Source organism: Erithacus rubecula (assembly GCF_903797595.1).
Source record: "Erithacus rubecula genome assembly, chromosome: 5".
NCBI lineage: Eukaryota > Metazoa > Chordata > Aves > Passeriformes > Muscicapidae > Erithacus > Erithacus rubecula.
In genome coordinates this window covers 48,031,823-48,053,769 of record NC_136687.1, presented here as the reverse complement: position 1 = coordinate 48,053,769, position 21,947 = coordinate 48,031,823, and the positions used below count along the sequence as shown (strand labels likewise).

Genomic DNA, 21,947 nt, shown 5'->3' with positions numbered 1-21,947 from the left:
ACCAAAAAAAACCCCACAAAAAAACCCCCATACAAACAAAAAACCACCTACACAAAAGAAAGAAAGAAAGAAAGAAAGAAAGAAACAACAAACAACAACAACCCTCCCAGTTCTGCTACTATCAATGAAATCACTTTGGTTTTGAAATGGCATGAGGGCAGAATCAACCAAAAAATGTTCTTTATTAGTTTCTAATTTCATTCAGCTTTCAAAAAAAGAGTACATTTTTAAGAAAACATACACACAACTCTATATTAAAATAAAGCCAGAAGTCCATTCCCAAAGACATACCCTTAAAAAAAAATTTTAAAAATCCCAAATCATGAAGCTCAGAAATGCATCCTCTAAAGAGCCAAAGTGTAGTTTGCCTTTACCCAGCAGCAGTGGGACAGAATTATATGTCCTGTGATGGAGCAGGCCCTTCCTGTCCCACTCTAGCCCCTAGCTCTGTGTCAAGAGGCCATGGGAACCTTGCAGGATTCTGGTTTGCACAAGGGCTGCCAGAGATACCCAGTGGTTCTTTTGGATTGCACAAAAGCTTCAGGAAGTTGCAGAGAAGGCTAGTGAGTCCAAAGTGTGCCTCTGCAGCAAGCTAAGGAGAGTTCAGATCGAGTGCTGTATCTCAGAGGACTTCCCAAGGATTTAGACAAAAGGAAAGAGTAGCTATTGGTCAGCCTCAGAAATGTCAGTAGGAGAAACAGAGGGCCAAAAAGCTTAAAAGCAAAAAAAGAGTATTATAGCTAAAAAGTAGAAAGTAAGACACTGTTTTTCTGGAAGGACTTTTACAGATGAAGTGGGACCTACCTGACTGAGAAAGCATTGGGTGAAGGTGTGAAGTTTCACCACTATCAGCTCTACTGTGAGAGATTGAGGGGTTTTGATTGATTAGTTAGAATTCTGTTCTACCTCAGTCCTATTTTGTGCCACTCCATTTTTTGCAGAACCTATAACTGTATCCATCTCTTTGCTTTGAGATTTTTTCTTTCTATTGTGCATGTTATCAGTAACCTTTGTTCCTTTAGGCTTTACTATCACAGATTTTGTAAGACCCTGAAGCACAGGACAGAAGGATTTGCAATGAGCAGGGTTTTGAATGCAAAGGGGCTGACTGAACACTGCTGACACCAACTCCAACAGAAGCCTGATTACACACAGCACTGACTCCCAAACCTTTTGATCCCTGGGATATTAGCTCAGTTGGCTGGAGCACAGTAATAATAACACCAAGGCTCTGGGCTGGATCTTCACGTGGGCCAGTCACTCAAGTTCACCTGAGGGTCCCTTCCAATTCAGAGCATTCTGTGATTCTGATATCACCAGTCTTCAAACTTCTTGTACAACCAGATCCATCTGATAAACGCCATGATCACTGTTACCTGAACATCCCTAGCTAGATTGCTTACTATCAATGATTTAAATAAAATATTTCCCTAAAGCAGTCATGCTTCTCACTCCCAAATACTGACAGCACACACAGTACAGCTGAGCTGCAGCTCTACAGGATCCCAGCCTGGGGATTTGCTCTGTAAAATAATTGTTTGCAGTAACTTTGACCTGACAGAAACTGAAGACGGGATTGCTATTGGAAATGACATACCAAAAATTGCTCTTCTCTGAGCTCAGACAGGGAAACATAATACACACAAAGGAAAGACTCACCAGTCTCAGGAGAAGTTGTCTTCATAGAAAGAAGTTTGACTCCTTCTTTATCTGACTGGGCTCTATTGAAATCAGAAAACAATTAAGAGTCAGCACACATTCTGATCATCCAACCAAAACTCTAAGATTTTGGTCCTGAGAAAGTAGCATCTACTCCAGCCTAAACTTGCAGGCTTAAAATGGGCTTTGCATGGAGTCAGGTGGCAGAAAATACCATATACCAACATCTCTGAAAATACCTCTTTCTTAAAATATGTAATAAATCAAGTTTCATAACTCCAGGTTTAATTTAGGACTTGACAGAAGAGGTACATCTGGGGGAAAAGTAGCAATATCTTTTCTGTCAATGCAAGCCTTTTAGCCACATTGGATTGCAAAGAAGAACCACTTCAGATGTTCAGGGAATCAGGGCTACCAAGTAAATCAGCAGCCTAAATGTTGTTTTTGGTCATACAAGTGGCCACTGCCAGGCTCAGGGATCTTTAGTTTGTATCTTCCAATGGCTCTTTCTCAGTTTCCTTCTCCTCACACTCCTTATGCCACTACTATTTCAACAGAGCCTATGCAAATGGACTAGTGAAAACAAGATGGAACAGAGGAACATGATCTAATGGGGAACATGAGAAATACATATATAAATTATCCAGAATAAAAAGGAAACACATCAAAAAAAGAGAAAACATGAACAAAAGAAGGGGGGTGGGAAAAGATGCAAGGGTAGAAGATGGGCAAAACAGGGAAACAAAAAGAAAAAAACTGGGCAATGAATCCTGTGGCACAGCATAAGCTGTTTATCCCTTTCAAAAGGACCAATTGCAAAACAGTTGAAAGTCACCATATTTCTATCCACGCTGAAATAGCTGCTTATCACACATACAGATCTACAATAACTGCAAATGCAGCATTTTCAACAGAATATTTCTCTTTGGGGTGGCAACTGATTACTATATTTAAACAGAAAAAGATCAAAGAAAATCCCTATGCAAAATCTGCTGCATTTACAAGTGCCCTGTGATAGATCTCAAAGCAATGAAAAGGATTCAACCTACTGTTCAGCACCATTCTCTTGTCTCTCTGGAAGAAGAAAAAAAGTTAACATCATTTTTATTGCTGGTATTCAAACCCCAAACATTTAGACATGGCTGTTGCAGTTGCTGGCACAAGGCTCAGTTGCTATTTTGCAGTATTGCATTAGGTTCATAAGCACAATCAAACAGCTTGAATAGTAATTATTATTTTTCTGGTCATCTATGGAAGTGAACTGATGTCACTTGTACCAACACTTCTGGAAACCAGGGAGAATGATATTCGACCTGTCCCAGAGCACAACAGAAGCAGATTTTTCCCTACAGCTCCCAAATCCCTGGGTAGCTGGCATAGAAGATGTGAGCATGGGGTGGCTCTCAAGTACACAACTGAGCTAAAAGATACAGGGTAAGGGGACTGAGAGAACAAGGGTGTTCCTGAGGCTGTACCCCCTGGGGCTACAGCCTGGCATGACATCTGATAGCAGAGTTTGTCATCCCCATCGATGAGGAACAGGTTTGTCTCCAAAATGAATCATATGCTGAATGTATTTTATGCTTATGTGCAGCGTGGGCAGATGGAAGGGGCCAGGGGGTTACATCAGAGACACAGAGCCAACTCCATGGCACCAAGCACAGGGGAAGTGCACTGGATAGATCTGGGCAAATCCTACAGGAAGCACCACAGATATCTACTCATCTTCCTAATGAATTTACTAATGCAATGCCTGATGACATTTGTGCACAGGGGAGGCTGGTAAGGAAATGTTCTTTGTCTGACATCTTTATCTCTTGACTCTGAATATTCAATAATTTCCTAAGAAAGGAGCACACCTTCCTCTGTTTATCTGGCTCTGTTTTTCCATGTCATTGGCTAAATCGGTTGTGACACACTGTTTGTCTTGGTTTACAGCTTCAACACCCTGTTGTGAGTTTGTATTTCCAAGGCCTGGTGATTTCACAGTTCTGCACAGGTCTCCTAATTCATGCCAGCTCACAGGGACAGAAAAACCACAGTCTGGATTCAGATCTGGGTTTTCACTTAGTGGAAATTTACGCTTACCTGTGGCCTACTTGGGCAGCCCTGAAACATGTGGCAAATGGACTTTGATGGAACTATAACCCATTATCTTAAGTATTTAATGGACAGCAGAGAAATAGATACTGACTTTAGCTGTTCTGTCAAAATGACTATTTCTGAAAATACTGTTTGCTCAGGGATTATGCTCTGAGCGCATTACACTGTAACTGGAAAATTTTACTTATGCATCATATGCATATGTGTGTGTGTGTGTATGTATCAGGTATATCCCAAAAGAAAACACTGATATTTCTTTGCCTGTATCTAGAAGAAAGATAAAATAGATAAAGTGATTTTGTTGAATATCTTTAAATTTAGTTTTCACTGTCTATTTCTATCTGATTGATTGTGTTAGCACAGGTGTTTGTTAGCTCTTTGTAGCTGCAAAAGCACAAACAAAAAGCTTTACAGTATTCTATATTCTCCAAAAATAATTTTTGCTCACTCTGGTCTTCCTACTGATTTTGAAAATGAAGTGTTAGTTTCCCACTTTACACAAAATACAAAAAGCTTTCCCATCAGACCACTACAACAGTGATGGTTAAGGTAATCCAAAAGAGATTTTTAATAATGAACAGCACATTTATTTCACCCCCCCTCCTCCCCCCCAGCAGAGAAAGCAAACCAAATACCTGGAGTTTTCTTCTGGCACATTTTGTACAAAGCCACCAGTGAGAAGACAGAGAGGGTAATGACTATCAGGGTGATGACAATTGGCAAGATAATATCTGCAAAAGAGGGAGAACATAATTTTGGCTGCTGCCTCTGGCTTACATTGCCTCTGTGTATAGGTATTTGCACACACTAAGGTGAGAGGCACCTCCAGCTCCACTTCACCAAGGATTATCCATTTCTCTGGAGAGAGTAACCTATGGCTTCTGTTATTCTTCCTGCAACCACTGAGCCTCAAGCTTGGATGCTTTGTGGAGGGAAGACTTAGGCTTCTTCCTTCTTGCACCCTTACTCTTTCCCTGACACTTATGCTGCCCTGTGGAATTGGTTTCACCCATTTTTCAGTAAAAGAAAAAGGTTTCAGCACCTGCTCCAGTGGGCCCACCATAACATTCATCATTCAACCCCACTGTTGATGGTTTGCAAAGGTTTTGTGAGAAAGTCGTGTTCTAGAAATAATTTTTTTAAACATGCAATTTATTTTTCCCTCTTATTGGGGAAAAAAAAAAAAAAAAAAAAGACCTGTCTGAAATTCAGCAACTGAAGTGATTATTTTGCTTTTAACATTGTGCACCCAGAAACACACCAAGCAATTACATAATTCAGTAACATTCCCCACAGCTCTTACAACCAGGGATAGAAAATGCAAGATCTCCATTTAAAATGAGGACATTTCTTTCCTTTTATTATTTCCCACCATCTGCCATTTCCTGACAGGTGTTTCCCAGCCAAGAAGCAAAAAAGGAAAGAATTATGTAATGAAGAGAAGCTTTCCCTGGGAAATATATAAGCCCAGTTTCTCCCTTTTTGTCATTTCTCTGGCAGCACCCAGCCACATTCAAATTCAGCAATTCTCTCCTGCCTGCTGGCCCAAGCCCTGTGTCAGGGGGATGCTGCATTCAAGGGCTCTTGATGCAATTAATATTTAATATTCATATAGATGTGTCTGTGCATCGATGGAACTAGAGCAAGACAGTTTACAGTGGGAAAACATCAAACATATTTTGCTTAGTCAGTACTCTGGGCTGGAAATAGCAAAGCTGCAGCAACACTCTTGCCCCAGAGATGCATAATATTAAAATGAAAGATTAAGTAGCATGCATCATGCAAATATCAAGTGCTTAAAGAGTCTGCAGAAGACTGCCTCCTAGACCTTCTCTGCCATGACAATGTGAATAATATATTCACATCATACACTCACAAAAATACATTCATAGAAGATGTACAACATGTATATGAGCAATTTCTTCATATGTTCCCTTGTGTCTTCTCCAACAGGGGATGACCTTTTTTTTTGTTTTTATTTTGTTTGGGTTTTGTTTTCAATTTTACCACTTAGAATCAGTCCTTGGGAATAATTGTGCTGCTCTTCTGTGAGAACAGTGTCAACTTATTGAGCTCTGTTTGAGAGGAGTTTTATAACCAGCTCTTAAATTTTGTTAGTAATAGGGCCTAAGTCTGGTAAGGCTAGAAATAAATCTGCAGTTTCATTTGTCTGCTATTCCAATCACTCATCAAAAGCAAACCTGATCAACTGAAAACTCAAAAGACAGACAATTAAGTAAGAATACTCACTAGAATAGCTGATATCACTCCCTCTCTGGTTTCCAGAACTGCTTTTAGGACTTTCAGAAGTTGGCTCTGCAAAAGAAATAGTGTCTATCAGGTAAACACATATTGCCAGAATTTCCCAAACAACTCCTTCTGAAAAATTACCCTCCCAGAACAACTTCTGTGTCCCCAGTTCTGGAGCTTCACTTGGCACTTCACATCTATATTTCTTCTCAATAATACTTGGATAACTTGGCAAGAGGAGTGAAAAAGTTTATCTAGCATGGCCTAAAGAAACACACACTTTTTATGGGTACAGATTTGCCTAGGGTCCTCTGCCTGTCACTTCTAGGAGGTTATGTTACTGTTCAGCATTACAAGAGAATTTCTAGTAAGTAAATAAGCAAGAAAGAGGGTGAAAATTAGACCTGTCTCAAAGAGAAGAAAGACCAAAATATTTCACTGTTAATTAAAAAAAAAAAAAAAAAAGTGCTAATAGTAGATGAAGAAGTCTGAAGAGGTGCAATAATAGTAGATAGCAAGTTTCTTGAGTGTTGTTATAGAAGAATGTGCCTGCTGTCTGCCCCATTTGGAAAAAGCAATGTTGTGAGCCTCTGGGACATACTTTAAGGCTGGGTTTAAAGGAATGCATTTATAACTTCAGCTTCTAATCTGAATTTGAGTCAGGTATCAACAATGCAAAATATTTATTACCTTGCTGCATACAGCCCATGAAAAAACAATGAATGAACTTCCAGAGAGAAAAGAGAAAATGCAAACATTGGCATTTGCCTAGGTACATTATATATAGCACGTGGGATTGCATTCCATGCTGGATGGAGGCTGGAGCAGACAGGTGCTCACTGCCACTGAAGGAGGAGAGCAGCTGGACAGATGTAATACAAGGTCAAGCATTTCCATTGCCTGGCTAAATATCAGAAGTGGCTCTCAAACAAGTGTCTGGGGAAGGTGATCTGTCAAAAAAGGGTCCTTTCAGAGGTTATAGCTCCATATATAAGTAATAAGAACCTGGTGGCAGCCACTGAGGTTTTGTTGGTCAGGTACCTACTCATAATCCACACCTGTAAGATTGTATGGTTCCTCTTGCCAAGAATAGAAGATAGCAGAAATTGTACTGTGAAAGCTGTGAAATTAATCAAGTCATTAAAATCAATATCCTATGGCCATTTTGAGGTCCAGAATACAATTTTGTTATACTAAATCTCTGAAAGACATGTCCCTATTTTTACAGATATTTTTATGTAGGCAGTACTTGTAACTCTAATCCATGGAGCTAAAGTAACAAATAAGGTTTGCTTGTCCCAACAATGCTTGTCACTTCCTTACAAAACTGATTTTAAACTCATTCCCAATATTAAAAATTGTTTTGTTTTCTTTCCCCCTTCCCCACCCTTCTACCTTCATTTGTCTGGACACAGACAGAAGTCTTTTGGGGAAAAACAATCACTTACTAAGTGTTTGGTACCTAAACAATACAGTCACAGCTGAGACATTCTGATGCTATAGTGCAGGAAACAACCATTGTCCAAGACTTTATCTCTGAAAAATCACTGTTTCTTTAAAGCAGAAGTTCTCTTTCCCTTGGTGCCCATCTGCTGAGGGGTGATAATGTAAGGTTGGAAACTGAGCCATCATCAAGTGACTAAAGTAATTCCTATGCATTCTTGATTCCATGTGATTGCTTCAGACTTCCCAAGGAAATACTACTGCCTTTTGCTACCTTATCTGGATACTACATGATACACACAGCAAGCAGACAATTATCATGGCAATGAGTTACCCTGGATACTGACTGGAAATGTCAACAGAATAACTGCACCAAAAAAGAGGAATGTGTATCCCTGCATTTGTACAGGAGATGTGTGCATCTCCTCAGGAGAAAAACTGAGAAATGAAATCCACTGTTTTGTTTGGGTTTTTTTTTTTTGTTTTTTTTTCCTGGTTATCTGTTAATTTACCAAGATGTCAGTAATGAAGGAAAGAAAAATCCATAGGTTAGCATTTTAACTACTTGTGACCATCAATAAGAAATACGACAGCTGAAAAGAAACATTACTGAATAAAACAGAGTAAGGAACTAAAACATTAAGCTCATTTCCCCACTTCTTTCATTAAAGTTTCTCACAAGTCAGCCCCTCCTGTCTAGTTCGTCTGGATCTGGAAGGTATTTTCCAGTTATAATCTGGGATTAGAATCAAAATGAATTGGAGAAATACAGCCATCATGGCAACAGGAGGACCAAGACACTGCAGGCAGCAGCAGCAGCAAGAACTGCAGCGACCAGAAACAGAAGAGACTGTTTCCTGATAAGCCCAGAGAAAGGAAAATAGGACAATAAAGGTTCATTAGCACAGGAAACTTGCCTTACTTTGGGACTTACTGCCTCTCACTACAGGATGAGGAACGAGAGTCACTGACAAGAATAAGCTACACTATATTTATAACAGCTTCCCATTGCATCACATAATATGCCAGGCCCGAATATTTTCTGTGGTCCCACCCTGTTTTTCTTTCCAGTATCTGCTAGTCCAACATGGTATTCAGCAGAAATCACAGCAAAATTACTAAATGCTACAAGCTGAACGTCACTCTTTTGCTGCTCTGTACTATGTTTCAGGTATATTATTCCCCTAGATCCTTCTTTCTCCCTGAACATTTCCTTTCCTCAGGCTGTCCTTCTCCCACCCCACACCAGTCTTTTTCATCAGTGTGAATAGAACAACCTCTTCTATTGCTCTTACTTGTTGAATTTGTTGGAAAGCTCATGGGAAGGCCTGCAATAAAACAGAAAGAACAGGTTTGTTAGTATCTGGTTTAGATGTTCACATCACCCGAACTGGCAGACTCTGGGAACATGCTCAGTAACCCCCACAACAAATGCTGCCCCAGAAGTGAGATGCTAACACTGTTCCCAAATCCAGAAAGTCTGAGCTGTAAGTCTCCAGCCATCCCTTATAGGTGGGAGCAGAATCCAAACCCCAGCCTATGCCAGGTTATTATTCTGCTCAAGAGAAGAAAATCCAGAATTAATTGATACATTCCTTAAAAACTCCCCTTCCAAAACAAACAAAAAAAAAAAGTGACTGGGAGTAAATAGCTGACATTTAACTGACAAGTAAGTGTTTTAATAAAAGAAAATAATTGAGACACATCTTCAAGAGTCACAAAACCCTTTAAAAAGGAATCTTTGTTTATTATCTTGGTGCTTTTGGCTAGCAGACTGCCAAGCAGCAGAAGCAAGAGGCACTAGTAATGAGGAAGAAATCAATCCTTCAGAGCACAGGGCACATTGCTTACTGGCTCTACTGTCAGCTTCCCCCAGCTACTTCACAAGTTTTTGGTGCACAACATATTCTGCTTGTCTAGACTGGAGCAGGCTTGGAAATTAGAGTGGCTGTGTCCTCTGTGTCCCAGCTGTGCCAGGGTGGGGATCACAGAGGCAATATCATGAAGGCAGCTGTAACTCCAGGCAGGCATTAAGCCTGTCCCCTGACTGCCCAGGTTGCAGTGCTCCTCTAAACCAGTTTCTCCCTGGAGCACAAATCCACTCTTTTCCCCTCACTACACTTTGTGTGCTGTGCTCTGGTGCTTTGCACAAAGACAGCTCCTACCAGCAGAGCTGTAGCACACATTGTTCTATTGCTGTGAACATACTCTTTGGAAAACAGAATGCTGCTCTTGTTTTTCCTTCTCTCTACACACAATTAAAACCATGGATCACTTCAGCCACTGGGGTGCAAATAACTGCTTTTGCTAATGGTACATGTGACAAAACTTAAACTGCATTTTAGTCACAAACATTCATGAAAAGTAGAATTAGGTTGAAAAGCTAAGTACTTAAAAGTCAACAGTAAGAACTCTTCTTGAACATATTAAATATTTGTAATGCTAAGTATCTTGAATGTATACAGTTACCTCACCCTGGCTTCCTAGAATGCAGAGGAGACTGTTTTCCTAAGCTTTTTGTCATCTCATCAATCCATCTGCAAACAGCAATTTCACTGGGCTATAAGAGGATCTGTGTGATGAATCATTAGGCATTGTTTATAGTATATTTGGGCAACATTACCAAAAAACCAAGCACAAGCCTTCTGGAAGTTAATACATCACTTGTCAAAGGAACAACACACAGTACAGAATGCAGGAGGACACATACCTGGTATTAAGGAAATATCCAAATATTATATGATTGCTTATTACCAGAATGCTGCCTTTCCTTCAGGTGTGGGATGCCATGACAGAAATGCCATGTGACCACACATCATGTGGGCAAACTAGCAAACTTTGAGGCCCTGTGTGTTCACATTCTTGAAGAAAGGCAGATGACTTTGTCAAGCCTTACAAATAGGTCACTTCTCTGTGAAGTCACTTTGAACTTTGTCTCTCAAGTCTGTGGAACTTTCCTTTGAAAGAGCTCCAACATTATAACATATTGAATATTTTCCTTTACATTCACTCTTAAAAACAAGGTGAAGTAACTTGGCTCAAATTAAAACAAATAAATACATAGAAAAACTTAATTAAGCCCAAGACTGATACTCAAGTTCACCTTTGCCTTTTCAAACCTGATTGCAGGTGACATAAGCACAGGTGGCATAGGCCCCTGCAAACAGGAAGAGCTGGGGGATGTGCTTCAGTACCCACTGGTATAACCAAAAGCCATGCAGCTGTCCTGGCCAGACTTTGCCTCTTCAAGAAACCTAGAGAGCAGAAATTATCCCAGGAGAAAAACATGACAGCAGCCGCCTGCCCTCTCTTTCTGTGCCTCTGTAATTTTTTAACAACTGCACACACCTACACACAATAAAACTACCAGCATCTTTCTGGAAGGTATATCACCCAGGTTTTGCTAGAGCATGAAAAATTAAACTGGAAAAATCTCATTCCTTCCTCTCTCTTCCTGTTTGCAGTGTGCAACCAAGGCCCCGGTTCACTCTCTGTTCAGAGATTGCTCAGTCCTGCCACGCAAAGCTGTGCTTATCAGAGTGATTCAGCAGGTGCTTTCAGTTTGCATTGTCTAAATAACCATCCAGTGCCCTTTTTGGTGTAGGCTCACATGCTGCTGTTCTCCAGAAAGAGAGGGACAGAAGGAAAAGCAGCATTTCACTTGGTAACAGTTACTGTAGTTGCTCTAGCTGCCTGTGCAGAGCTTGCTGCCTCCTTTGGGGCTGCAAGCAAGATGCTCTGCATGAATAATCTGGGAGGATTTCCAGATTCATCATGAAAAGTGAAATGTGCAACACTGGCTGTGCTGGGTTCCTCCTTGTGCAGTAAGGAGGACAAGGATGAAAAATCTGGCACATGACCATGGCTTGATTTGAAATTACCTGCCTGAGTCAGTTCAGCACTGGTGAGAAGCTCGACAGATGGAGAAAGAGACCAATAACTAAACTCTCCCCACTTTATTCTCCAACAGTCACTACCTAAGCAGCCTGGAAACCCTGCAGTTTGCTGCTTCTGTATTTTGGATTGCAGCCACATCCAACTGTGTTCACTGGCAAAACAAATGAATACATTTGGCTGATTACTCAGAGGGGATATACCACAATATAAATCAAAGCAAAATTAAAAACTTGAAAAAAGCCTGTCTTGCCTTTACCACACCATAGATCTATAACAGTGTTAACTGAGGCTTTTCTATATTTTCCATCTCTCAGAAACTTCTTTTTTGTGTGTCCCTCTTCGTGAAGGAGTTGAAGATACAGTGGGTAATTTTTACCTAACACCACTATCCAGAGCTCCTGTAGTTTGTGTACAGAAAGAGTCAAACCCTACTAGTCTTACTCATAAAAATTTTTCTTAGGGAGATGCCTCCTGTGAATCAAGTGAGTAGGATTTATAATTGGAGGAGTGCAATAAAGATATCAATAGATGAAGCAGGTTGATTCATCTGACAGTTTATTATAAGAGATCATTTAATCTTACCACCCTGCTGGGTGAACTTAAACTCATACTACTTTATGGATTTTTTTCTTTGTTTATATCACAGAATAAAAAGCCACAATACTTGCAGTTTCTCAGATGTATTTGGACTCTAATCTTCAACTTTTCATTAATTAAAGAAAAGGAGAAAATTAAATATTAGCAAGCAATCCTCTGTGGAGGTGGAGAAGGAGTAGGAGTATATTCCACATGACAGCCAAAGTTAAAGAAGTGCATGTGTCAATGGCACGCATGCAGGTTGCTCTCTTTGCTAAAAACAATCCTTGTTGCCTCCTCTAGCCTGGATGAGCACTACACAGCACCTCCTCTGTGGCTGGTGCTTTCAATCTCCTTTAATACAGCAATACTGTTCTCTGATGTTCCTACACATTCTTTCCCAGGCTCCCCCACTCATCTCAGTCGCTCTCCAGCTCTCTGTAGCACTCCTCCCACACCCTGATCTTTTGATAAGGCTGATTGGAAATTTCTCTGCAAAATGTGCTTTCTTCTTTTTCTGCATCAAGAAACTTTCACCAAAATGGCATTTTTTTTAAAGTGGAAAATAGTCTCAAAATGAAACATATTTAGCCAGTTGGATTATTTTGGTTGGGCATACCAAATATAAATATTCTGGTTTTGGTCCATTTCACATTAATTTGTCTTCCTTTGAGCTCCCACACAGAAGACACGGCTCAACTACCTCCAGCTTACAAGTTATTCTATTCCCCATGGGCTGCAGCCTTGGCACACACCAGCCCCTGCTCTGTTGAGCACAAGGCATCCAGGCCCTGAATGTGAAATTCTGGAGACCTAGAAATAAATAATCTAATGGCAGTGATAGAGGTGGCACTTCCTCTAGTCTCAGCATAGGATGAAACAATTGGCTTCACACTTGCATTGCCTTAAAATTTTTAAGGTGCAGCATATGGCTTCCCCTGGGCCTGAGCAATTGCACAGAGGAGAAATCTGTTTAGTAGAAACCAAGATGTTTTTCATTTGCATCTTCAACACATACAGAGAATAAGGGAGCAAGGGTGGTCTAAGGCTTAACTATTTGGGATAAGCTACCTAACATATCAGGGTGAAAAAGGGGATTTATTGCATATACAAGCTTCAAGAAAGAAGCAAGGAGCTGGTGCTGTGAGGGGACAGGAAAGGTGATAGTGTGGAAATCCTGGTGTGGGCAGAAGTGATTTTGAAGTGGCAGTTTTATGGGAACTTGGAGCATGGCTGTGCCAATGATACCTAGACTGACTGCCCCTAGATAGATGGGTTCTTTCTCTCTCAGCCAGGCAATTATAGTTCTGGCATCTTGGGTAGTCTCTGAGCTCAAGAAGATTTATTGGTTTTACAGCAGAGTAAGCTGAGTAAGATGATGGCTTTTGCAAACAGAACCCCAGTAAGGTTGTAAAACTTTCTTGATAAATTTTAAGTCTAAAATGTAATTGTATATGCAGCATAGTAGGTAATTCAATACACATGATGCATAGTCAGATATGCGTTACAATTTAATATTAGCCTGGAGAATTTACCTGAGTGAGAGACTTTTTAATTTAAAATGTTGTAATTTAATCTTTTATTGCAATATAGCAATGGTGAGGTTTTCGTACTATGCCTATATTTGCCAAAAGACATGAAACCTAACAGGAAAGTCAAGTAACCACAGGTCACAGTGTATGCATTATGGGGAATGGGCTCATTGAAAAAATTGCAAAGACTTCTCTCTCAGTCAGTGGTCTTGAGTTGACTTTAACTTCCTTTAAAATGCTGATAAATTTTTGCATGCTTCTAAGTATTTCAGTGCATAGTGAGCATATGATATTGCTCCACTTTAATATCCAATCCTACCCTTTATGAGGAAAAATCACAGTACACACACGTGCTTATCTCCCACAAACACAATCCAGGGGTTGCAAAAAGAGTTTTGTATCCCTTTGGGATGTTAAACATTGCTATTAATAATAGGGATATGCAAACAAAGACAACATCCTTGTTGGATTTACACATCCTTGTTGGATGTGGTTAAGAGTAAGCACTAAATGAAGTGAAGGTCCTTAAGGAAACCTGAATAAGTGGTTCTTCAAAACCTAAGAAAGTTAAGCCAGAGAGAAGCATAATAAATGATCATTCATATGACCTGGCATCTGCATTCACCACAGTATTTCTTAGTGAATACATACACCAAAACACACCCAGAGAAATGGTGAGACCAGACTGGAGCTGGAAAGAATTGATATATTTTTGACCTTGAATGCAACGTTGTACTTTGAACAACACCTTTTAATTGGTAATATGCATTAAAATTTATCTCCAGATTTTTAAACAACTGCAAAAATTATAGCTGTTTTCTTATTTGTGTCCTCAACCTTGCAGCCAGGGAATTTATTTTGACCTCTTCTGACAGTCAATGCTACAAAATGACCTCACACAGTATATATGAAGATTACTATTATCACTTGTAATTTATATCCTCCTGCAATGCACCATGTATCTCAACTGAATGTTTGGAAGTTCAGCCATCACTCAACACAACTTCAGGGCTAGGTGACATGGACACAGTGTAGCCTGCATGAATAAGGAGATGTGGTCCTCGTTCCAGAACAATGCACAGCAAAGGAAAAAAAGACTCAAAATTAATTGCATCCTTTAATCTACTTGTATAAAGAAAGAAAGTGTATGTTTTCAAGACTTACCTGAGGTTCCAGAAGCAGAAGTGCTTCTTTCTGGTGAGGCTGTAGAAGAAAAAGACTGTCCCGTAGTAGATGCGGCATCTGAACTCTCATTTTGTGGAGATTGTGTTCCACTTGCTTGTGTAGCTGGAAATGAGAGAAATGTTTAGGTAAGAGGCACCTGCACAAGCACTGCCAGATCCTGGACCATCCCTCAGAGAAATGCTCTGACCATCATAGAAAAGATTTAATGTAAGAAAGTGCCACATGTTCAGGTAACTGCCTCTCAAGGAACAAACTATCCCCAGGGAATAGTTACTTCTGGCATAGCTGAGGCACCTTCAAAGCACATTGTAGCAAGAGAAACAGCCCCTTATCTGTGCCAGAAGACAACCCAGAGCTCTGAATTGGGACCCTACAATAGTTAGGCAGTGTTGCACCAGGAGCAGCATGAGCAGAAGAGAGACTCAACTTACTGCCCTCTGTATTTTCCTTCATTTTAAAATCAATCAATCAATCAATCAATCAAGCTTCAGATACAACTGTCACATAATGTGATACTGTATAAAGTTGAAGGATTTCAATTAAGCAAAGAGCTAATTATTTCATTCTGTGTTGTTAAGGCCTAGGAAATAACATACTTAATATTAATGTATGAAAAATAAATTTTCTTGCTTCTCTTCTCAACAGAAGATCAAGGCTATTGTATCACAAGACTTGCAGCCTAAGGTGAAGCCAAGACAATGATGCAGGACATGACTTGAGCCCCTGGAACTGAAGGCCACTGAATGACCAGAAATAATTTAAGATATTCCAGCACTGCCCATAATTCCTACATCTGTACTCAAACCTTAGAATAACAACAGGCAAGACAGTGCCTACTGAATAAAACATAGAGGTGCCCAAGAGCAGACTTATATTTCCTGTCTGATATTAATCAGAGAGGCGACTGTGTTCAGTGACTCTTCATATGAATTTTAAACACTAGAACTAAAACAACTTTAAGACGTTTCAGACAGCAAGCAACATCACACACATGCAATACGTAAATATTGAGGAATGCTTCATGACAGACTTTATCTAGAAACTGATTACCAGCAAAGATCCCAAAGGTCCCTATTCTACAGCTACACACCTTTAACTTGGCCTTTCCCTTCCCCTCTTGTCCATTAAGTGCAGTACCTTAGAAAAGCAAGCTTCAAAAATTAGTAAGTTAAGAAACAGTGAGCTGAAACCACTGGACTCAGTAGTTTCATACAATTTTGGAAACTGAGAGAAGCTGGGCAGCCAGGGATTGTGTCTTTCAAGGCTGAACCACGAAAATTATGCAGAACTACTTAAGTGTCTAAAACTTTCACTGGGATTCTAGTGATGAGAAGTAGAATTTCATGTCACTTCCTTCAGAAACTTCAGCATTGCACCCCTTCAATATATTAGACTAACCTGCAGTAGACAAGAATGTAAAAAGCCCTTCTACCTCATTTTTTACTATGGTATAGTGCAAGGATCTGAAAACATTAACAATTCCTACATTCTCTTCATGGAAGCTTTGAACCAATCTTTAGAAGCAAACTTTTTCCACATTTGATTCTTACTGTCGTGGCTTCAGACTCAAATTTTACATGTTGAATTTTAATCTGAGATCAATTTTTAAAAATATAAAAAAACCGCAAACCTGAGGTACCTCTCTCTCTCTATAAGATGCACAGGCTTGTAGCAGTAACAGCAACCATCTTGTGGCTCCCTTGCCATAGGTTAGTAATGGATTGCATGGGAAAATGAAAAGTAAGTCAGAATAACAGTGCAGAGACACTCAAACACAAATACACTTTGTGAACACTGCAAAACAGTGATGTGTGTGGGAGAGAGCAGGAGGGAGGCAGCCAGTTACCCTGTAACCCCGCAGAGGGCTGTTTTCCCATGGGGATCACTCATTCCACGCATCCTATCAGTCCTGGCAGCCACCCAGCCTCGGGTGCTCCTCTAGTGTTTGGGAGTTGTGAGAACAGATTGTTCTCAGGAACACGGGCTGTGCGCTGGATATGCCTTGGCAGGGGAGGGGAAGGATGATGGTGTTTCCTTTTTTTTTTTTTTTTTTTTTTTTTTTAAATAATTTAGCCTGGGTGAGATTCTCCCAGTGACCCACCTTTACCTAGGGTTTGGCATAAAGCTTGTATTCATTTTGCCAGACTGCAGGACATGCTCAGTGCTTCCTGTGTCAAGGTGTAAAGCAGATGTGCTACAGGGAAAAAAATCCGTGTGCCAGTTTTCATCACTTCCAAGATGGAAAACTCGACCTGCTGGGTAAGGCTCCTTCAATTCCACTGCAAGATTAAATCCTAGCAACCCAATTCTCTGCTGACTTGCGGCTTTGAAACAGCTATTAAGCTGCATCCAAGCCTCACGCCTAATGCACAGCACAGGCTCTACCACCAACACATTCAGCAGATGAGACAGCTTCTGCACCAAAAGCGTGTGGGAACAGCAGCATCCATACCCAGCCGCTGCTCATGTACTCGAGAGCACAGATCGCTGCTGGAGATGCGCCTTTTCCGTAAAGCCCGAAACTCGTGTTTCATCTGGGCCCCGGCGGCAGCTCCGCGGGGACGGGCGGGGACCCCGCGCGGGTGCGGTGACTCAGCCCCGCCGGCGCAGCGCTGCAGTCACGCATCACGGCTCGCCCCCGCAGCTGCGGCACCATCCCTGCCTGCAGCACGGATCCCCGCCTGCTGCACCATCCCTGCCTGCAGCACGGATCCCTGCCTGCAGAACGGATCCCTGCCTGCAGCACCATCCCTGCCCGCAGCACGGATCCCTGCCTGCAGCACGGATCCCTGCCTGCAGCACCATCCCTGCCTGCAGGACGGATCCCTGCCCGCAGCACGGATCCCTGCCTGCAGCACCATCCCTGCCTGCAGCACGGATCCCCGCCTGCTGCACCATCCCTGCCTGCAGCACGGATCCCTGCCTGCAGAACGGATCCCTGCCTGCAGCACCATCCCTGCCTGCAGCACCATCCCTGCCTGCAGCACCATCCCTGCCTGCAGCACGGATCCCTGCCTGCAGCACGGATCCCTGCCTGCAGCACCATCCCTGCCCGCAGCACGGATCCCTGCCTGCAGAACGGATCCCTGCCTGCAGCACCATCCCTGCCTGCAGCACCATCCCTGCCTGCAGCACCATCCCTGCCTGCTGCACCATCCCTGCCTGCTGCACCATCCCTGCCTGCTGCACCATCCCTGCCTGCGGCACGATCCCTGCCTGCGGCACGATCCCTGCCTGGGGCAAGCATCCCTGCCTGGGGCACCATCCCTGTCTGCTGCACCATCCCTGCCTGCAGCACCATCCCTGCCTGCAGCACCATCCCTGCCTGCTGCACCATCCCTGCCTGCGGCACGATCCCTGCCTGCTGCACCATCCCTGCCTGGGGCACGCATCCCTGCCTTCAGCACGATCCCTGCCTGCTGCACCATCCCTGCCTGCTGCACCATCCCTGCCTGCTGCACCATCCCTGCCTGCTGCACCATCCCTGCCTGCAGCACCATCCCTGCCTGCCTGCTGCCAGGGGGACGCCTGGCCTTACACAAGGGCAGCGCAGAGCTCAGGGGTGGCTGCTGCTGCTCTGCTGCTGCAGCGCTCGCATCATCGAGTCATGGGTTTGGTGTCGGCAGCTGATCGTGAATAAAAATGGTAAAGCAGCGCAGAGTGTGGAATAGCTGTCCAGATGGGGATGATGGCTGCGGCAGCAGAACTCTCTGGTGGTGATGCGGCTTTCCCTGCTGATATTTTGATAAGATAAATGGCATTGTATTAACACGTATTTGGCAAAGAGATAAGCAACAACAGGGAACGTGAAGCTGCCCTGCAAAGCTGCTCTATGAGCTTCAGGAATTTCCTTACTCTCTATGCTTTGAAAACCCTTCATTTTCCTTAACCAGCTGGAATTCGACACATCCTCACAAACTAGCATGGTTTTCTACTTAACCTACATATAATCCACATACATTTTGGCGTTTCCCTACAGTACTTTAAATTTTCTTTACAGTAAGTTGCTACCTAATTAGTTCAGACGTTTTAAGAACCTCCAAGTAACCCACAAACTCCCTGCATATACTCTGTGCTCTGTAAGGAATATAGATATCTCTATGTGTGTTGAAAACTTTCTTAATCAACAAATCAATCAAGGAAACACTTTTAAGGGGCAAAACAAACTCCATGCAAATCACTTTAAAATACCAGTACAAAAGCTTTTTTTTTTAATGGAAGACCAAAGCTTTTCCCTTGAGCTCATAGTTTTAACAGGCCTTGCTCCCATAATAAAAAAAAAAAAGCCTGAAAAGCCATTTGCATTAATGAGTGCACAAAAGCTTTGAAAAATCTCATTGTAGCAATCCCAATGACATTTTTGCCCATACAGAGGAATGAAAATTGTCTAGGGAGGTAACCAAACAGAGCTCAGTTTTAATGTTTACATCCATTGTTGACTGCATGTGCTGTCTGCAACTTTATGTTTTCTGGTAAGCAAAACCCCAAAGTATTTTAAATACATATTTTAAAACTTCTCTCTGCATGAAATGTCTCAGCAGTCAACTCTACCCAGTGTTTATCTACAGAATGTGCTAACAAACTGAGGAAAATGAGCAATACCTGTTACAAGAATGCTTTTTCTGGTAGCGTTCCTGAAGTAAAACTTACTTTTTAATTACCAGTAGTTGGATTTCAAAAAAAAAAACAAACCATCCCCTGTTTCCCTTTGTCACTTTCTAATATACCACTGCCACATAATATATCATCATCCAGGAGAGTGGCATGGGATAACTCAGAAACACAGAAGCAAAAATCCACTCTTATTTGTCACCTAGCACCTTGAATACTGATCTAATATAAGATGCTTACTCCATATCCAATGGAGGAAGAACAGAAATTGTTGCTGCATTTAATTTCTCATTCTCTTTGATAACTTCAGTTGTCACAGGATATGAAATCCTGATTGCAGATTTTCTGTGGTGTGACAAATTCTTGTTTTAAGGGCCTGAACTGCACAAGAAAGGGTCACTGACTAAATGTGAACTCTTGGATTTGATACCTTATATTAATAAATAAGAAAGCTAAGGAGACCAGTTTAATGCTGGCTTCTAATGCAAAAAATAGGAAGACAAGCAGAAGAGATTGTACTTGTGGCCTGCAGAGGAAAAGAACACTGAAGCCTTGAAAAAAAATAAAGGACAAAGCTGTTTGCATGATTTCAGTCTATGTAGCACTGGGGGCTTTTCCTGAATCTATAATAAAAGGTGACAGCAGCCACAGAAATTGCAGCAGAGACAGGAAGCCCTGTCAAGAGATCTCAGTTGTGTGAATGCAATCATTTGGTGAAGCTCTTAGCAGGGATTGAACCAGAGAAAGGGATGACTTCCATTACAAAATTATAAAGGTACCTGCCTTTTATTAAAAAAACAGATGCAGCAAAAGTAAATTTTGAAGTGCCATAAAGGCACCACCAATTTCTGCCTCAGTTTCACACAGCCAGTGCAAAAACAGGGAGAAATGAGTGCTAGTGAAAGAGAAAAAGAGGCAGCAGCCAGCTTTCCTCTGGTGTTCCTTTTGAGAGCAGGAGTGTTGCTGTGCCTGTGCTGGCTGCAGGGAGCACAGTGCCCACATCCCAGTGCTGCTGCCAGGGGCTGGGAGGATGCAGGGAATGAAGCCAGGGACACCCTGCTGTACCTGGGCTGGAAATGCAGGCGTGGCTGTAGCCAGCAGCTGGATGGTGCCCAGGGGGTCTGAGGGCTCTCTACAAGGCTGGTCACACACACAGCCCTGGTGCCAAGCCCTGTCCCAACACCAATGCTTTTTGTCCCACTCCTGTCCCTTCTGCTGAAGCCAAGGCTATGATTTTCTTGAAACGTAGACCAAAATTTCTTTAAAAACCCACTAAAATTGGTTTCCACATACAGATATTTCCAAGTACTACTTTTGCATTAAAAGATGATACAATTTTTTAAAATGCAGGGCATTTCCAATATCCTGGACACATAGTCTCAGGTTTCCTTCTTAGAAAGGGGATTGAGAGGCCAGAAAGCCCTGGCTTTAGGTTAATTTGCCAAGTATTTTTTTATCACAAGTTTAGGGGGTAGGAGGGGAGGAGGGCTTAGCTTACAAGAGGAGTTTTAAAACCAAATCATAGCACAAACAGCTAGGGACTGAACTCTAGCTGCTGGGAAGGGAATGCAAGGGAAACGGAAAGGAAGCACGCTGCTGAAAGCTTCTTGCCCAGCCCATGGCACCTCCAGCACCAGTTTTTCAGCACAGAGCAGTGGCTGGAGCTAAGCTGCACTGGCAGGCACACCTCTCCTCATCAGCTTTCCTTCCCCTGCTGGGAGCTCTACCTGTCACCAAGGTTTAGTTCCAGGTGGCTGTGCTGCTCCAGCCAGGAGCCTCTGCCAAACTGAATGGAGCAGGAATCACATCTGTAACACAATATGCCCTGCTGCAGGCTTCTGACAGGCCTGCAGGGCTGCAATTGCACGGTTTAAAAGATTCTTTGGGGACTCTGGTATCACTTTGAGCAGCTCATGCAGTGGCCAGGCTGTGTGCTTCCTGTGACTCATTGACAGTGGCATTTAAAAGCCAAGCCAAAACCCCAAAGATGTTGGGCTGGCAATCAGATCACTCCTTAAACAACACAAAGAGGGAAAGTTGCATTGGTAGAAAATGAAACCATGAAGGGAAATGGGAATAGTGCTCCAGGAAGCTTAACAGGCTTGGGTCCATGAGGGATGGCTTTAAGTTTTTTAATTTTTAGTCAATTAAAATATAAAATATGGAGTGTTCCAAAGCTCTGGTTCATCAGAAGACTGGAGCAAACATTTACAGTGCATATCATAGGCAAGGGAGACTGAATTTCATCTTAAGTTTACTGATTTCCTTTGGGACGTTATTATACTTTTGAAAATTAACCCAACTACTTGCTGGATTTTTGGGTTTGATTTTTTGTTTGGGGGTTTTGTGGAGTTTTTATTTGTGTTTTTGTTTGTTTGTTTGTTGTGGGTTTTTCCATTATTATTTTTTTCCTAAAATCCAGTCTGATATTCCACGCCAACACACATGTTATTCTGAAGATTTATGGGAAATAAAACTATCTTCTTAGATTGATGCAGAGTAATTAGTACCACCTCTCTTTCAGTACTATGTCTCACAATAATATGAAATATAATAAGCCTAGTATTGTATATAAAAATAAGAAACAAAGGGGTGATGTTCTGACACCATTCTGATCACATAAAATAATTTATTTTTTACTTCACACTTATTGAAAACAAACAAAGAATAAAGTAAAAAATTAAAACCCTT

The 21,947-nt window shown here is 41.8% G+C and overlaps 1 protein-coding gene across 1 annotated transcript in view; it reads right to left on the bottom strand.

The window, feature by feature from the left end:
* The window catches only part of EMCN (endomucin), a 52,022-nt gene that overhangs the window by 11,215 nt on the left and 18,860 nt on the right, over positions 1 to 21,947 (bottom strand). Inside the window, 6 exon segments of the mRNA XM_079307100.1 lie at positions 1,660 to 1,721; positions 2,709 to 2,733; positions 4,398 to 4,493; positions 6,013 to 6,078; positions 8,751 to 8,783; positions 14,625 to 14,747. Of these exon segments, the coding sequence (XP_079163226.1) occupies positions 1,660 to 1,721; positions 2,709 to 2,733; positions 4,398 to 4,493; positions 6,013 to 6,078; positions 8,751 to 8,783; positions 14,625 to 14,747 (405 nt within the window).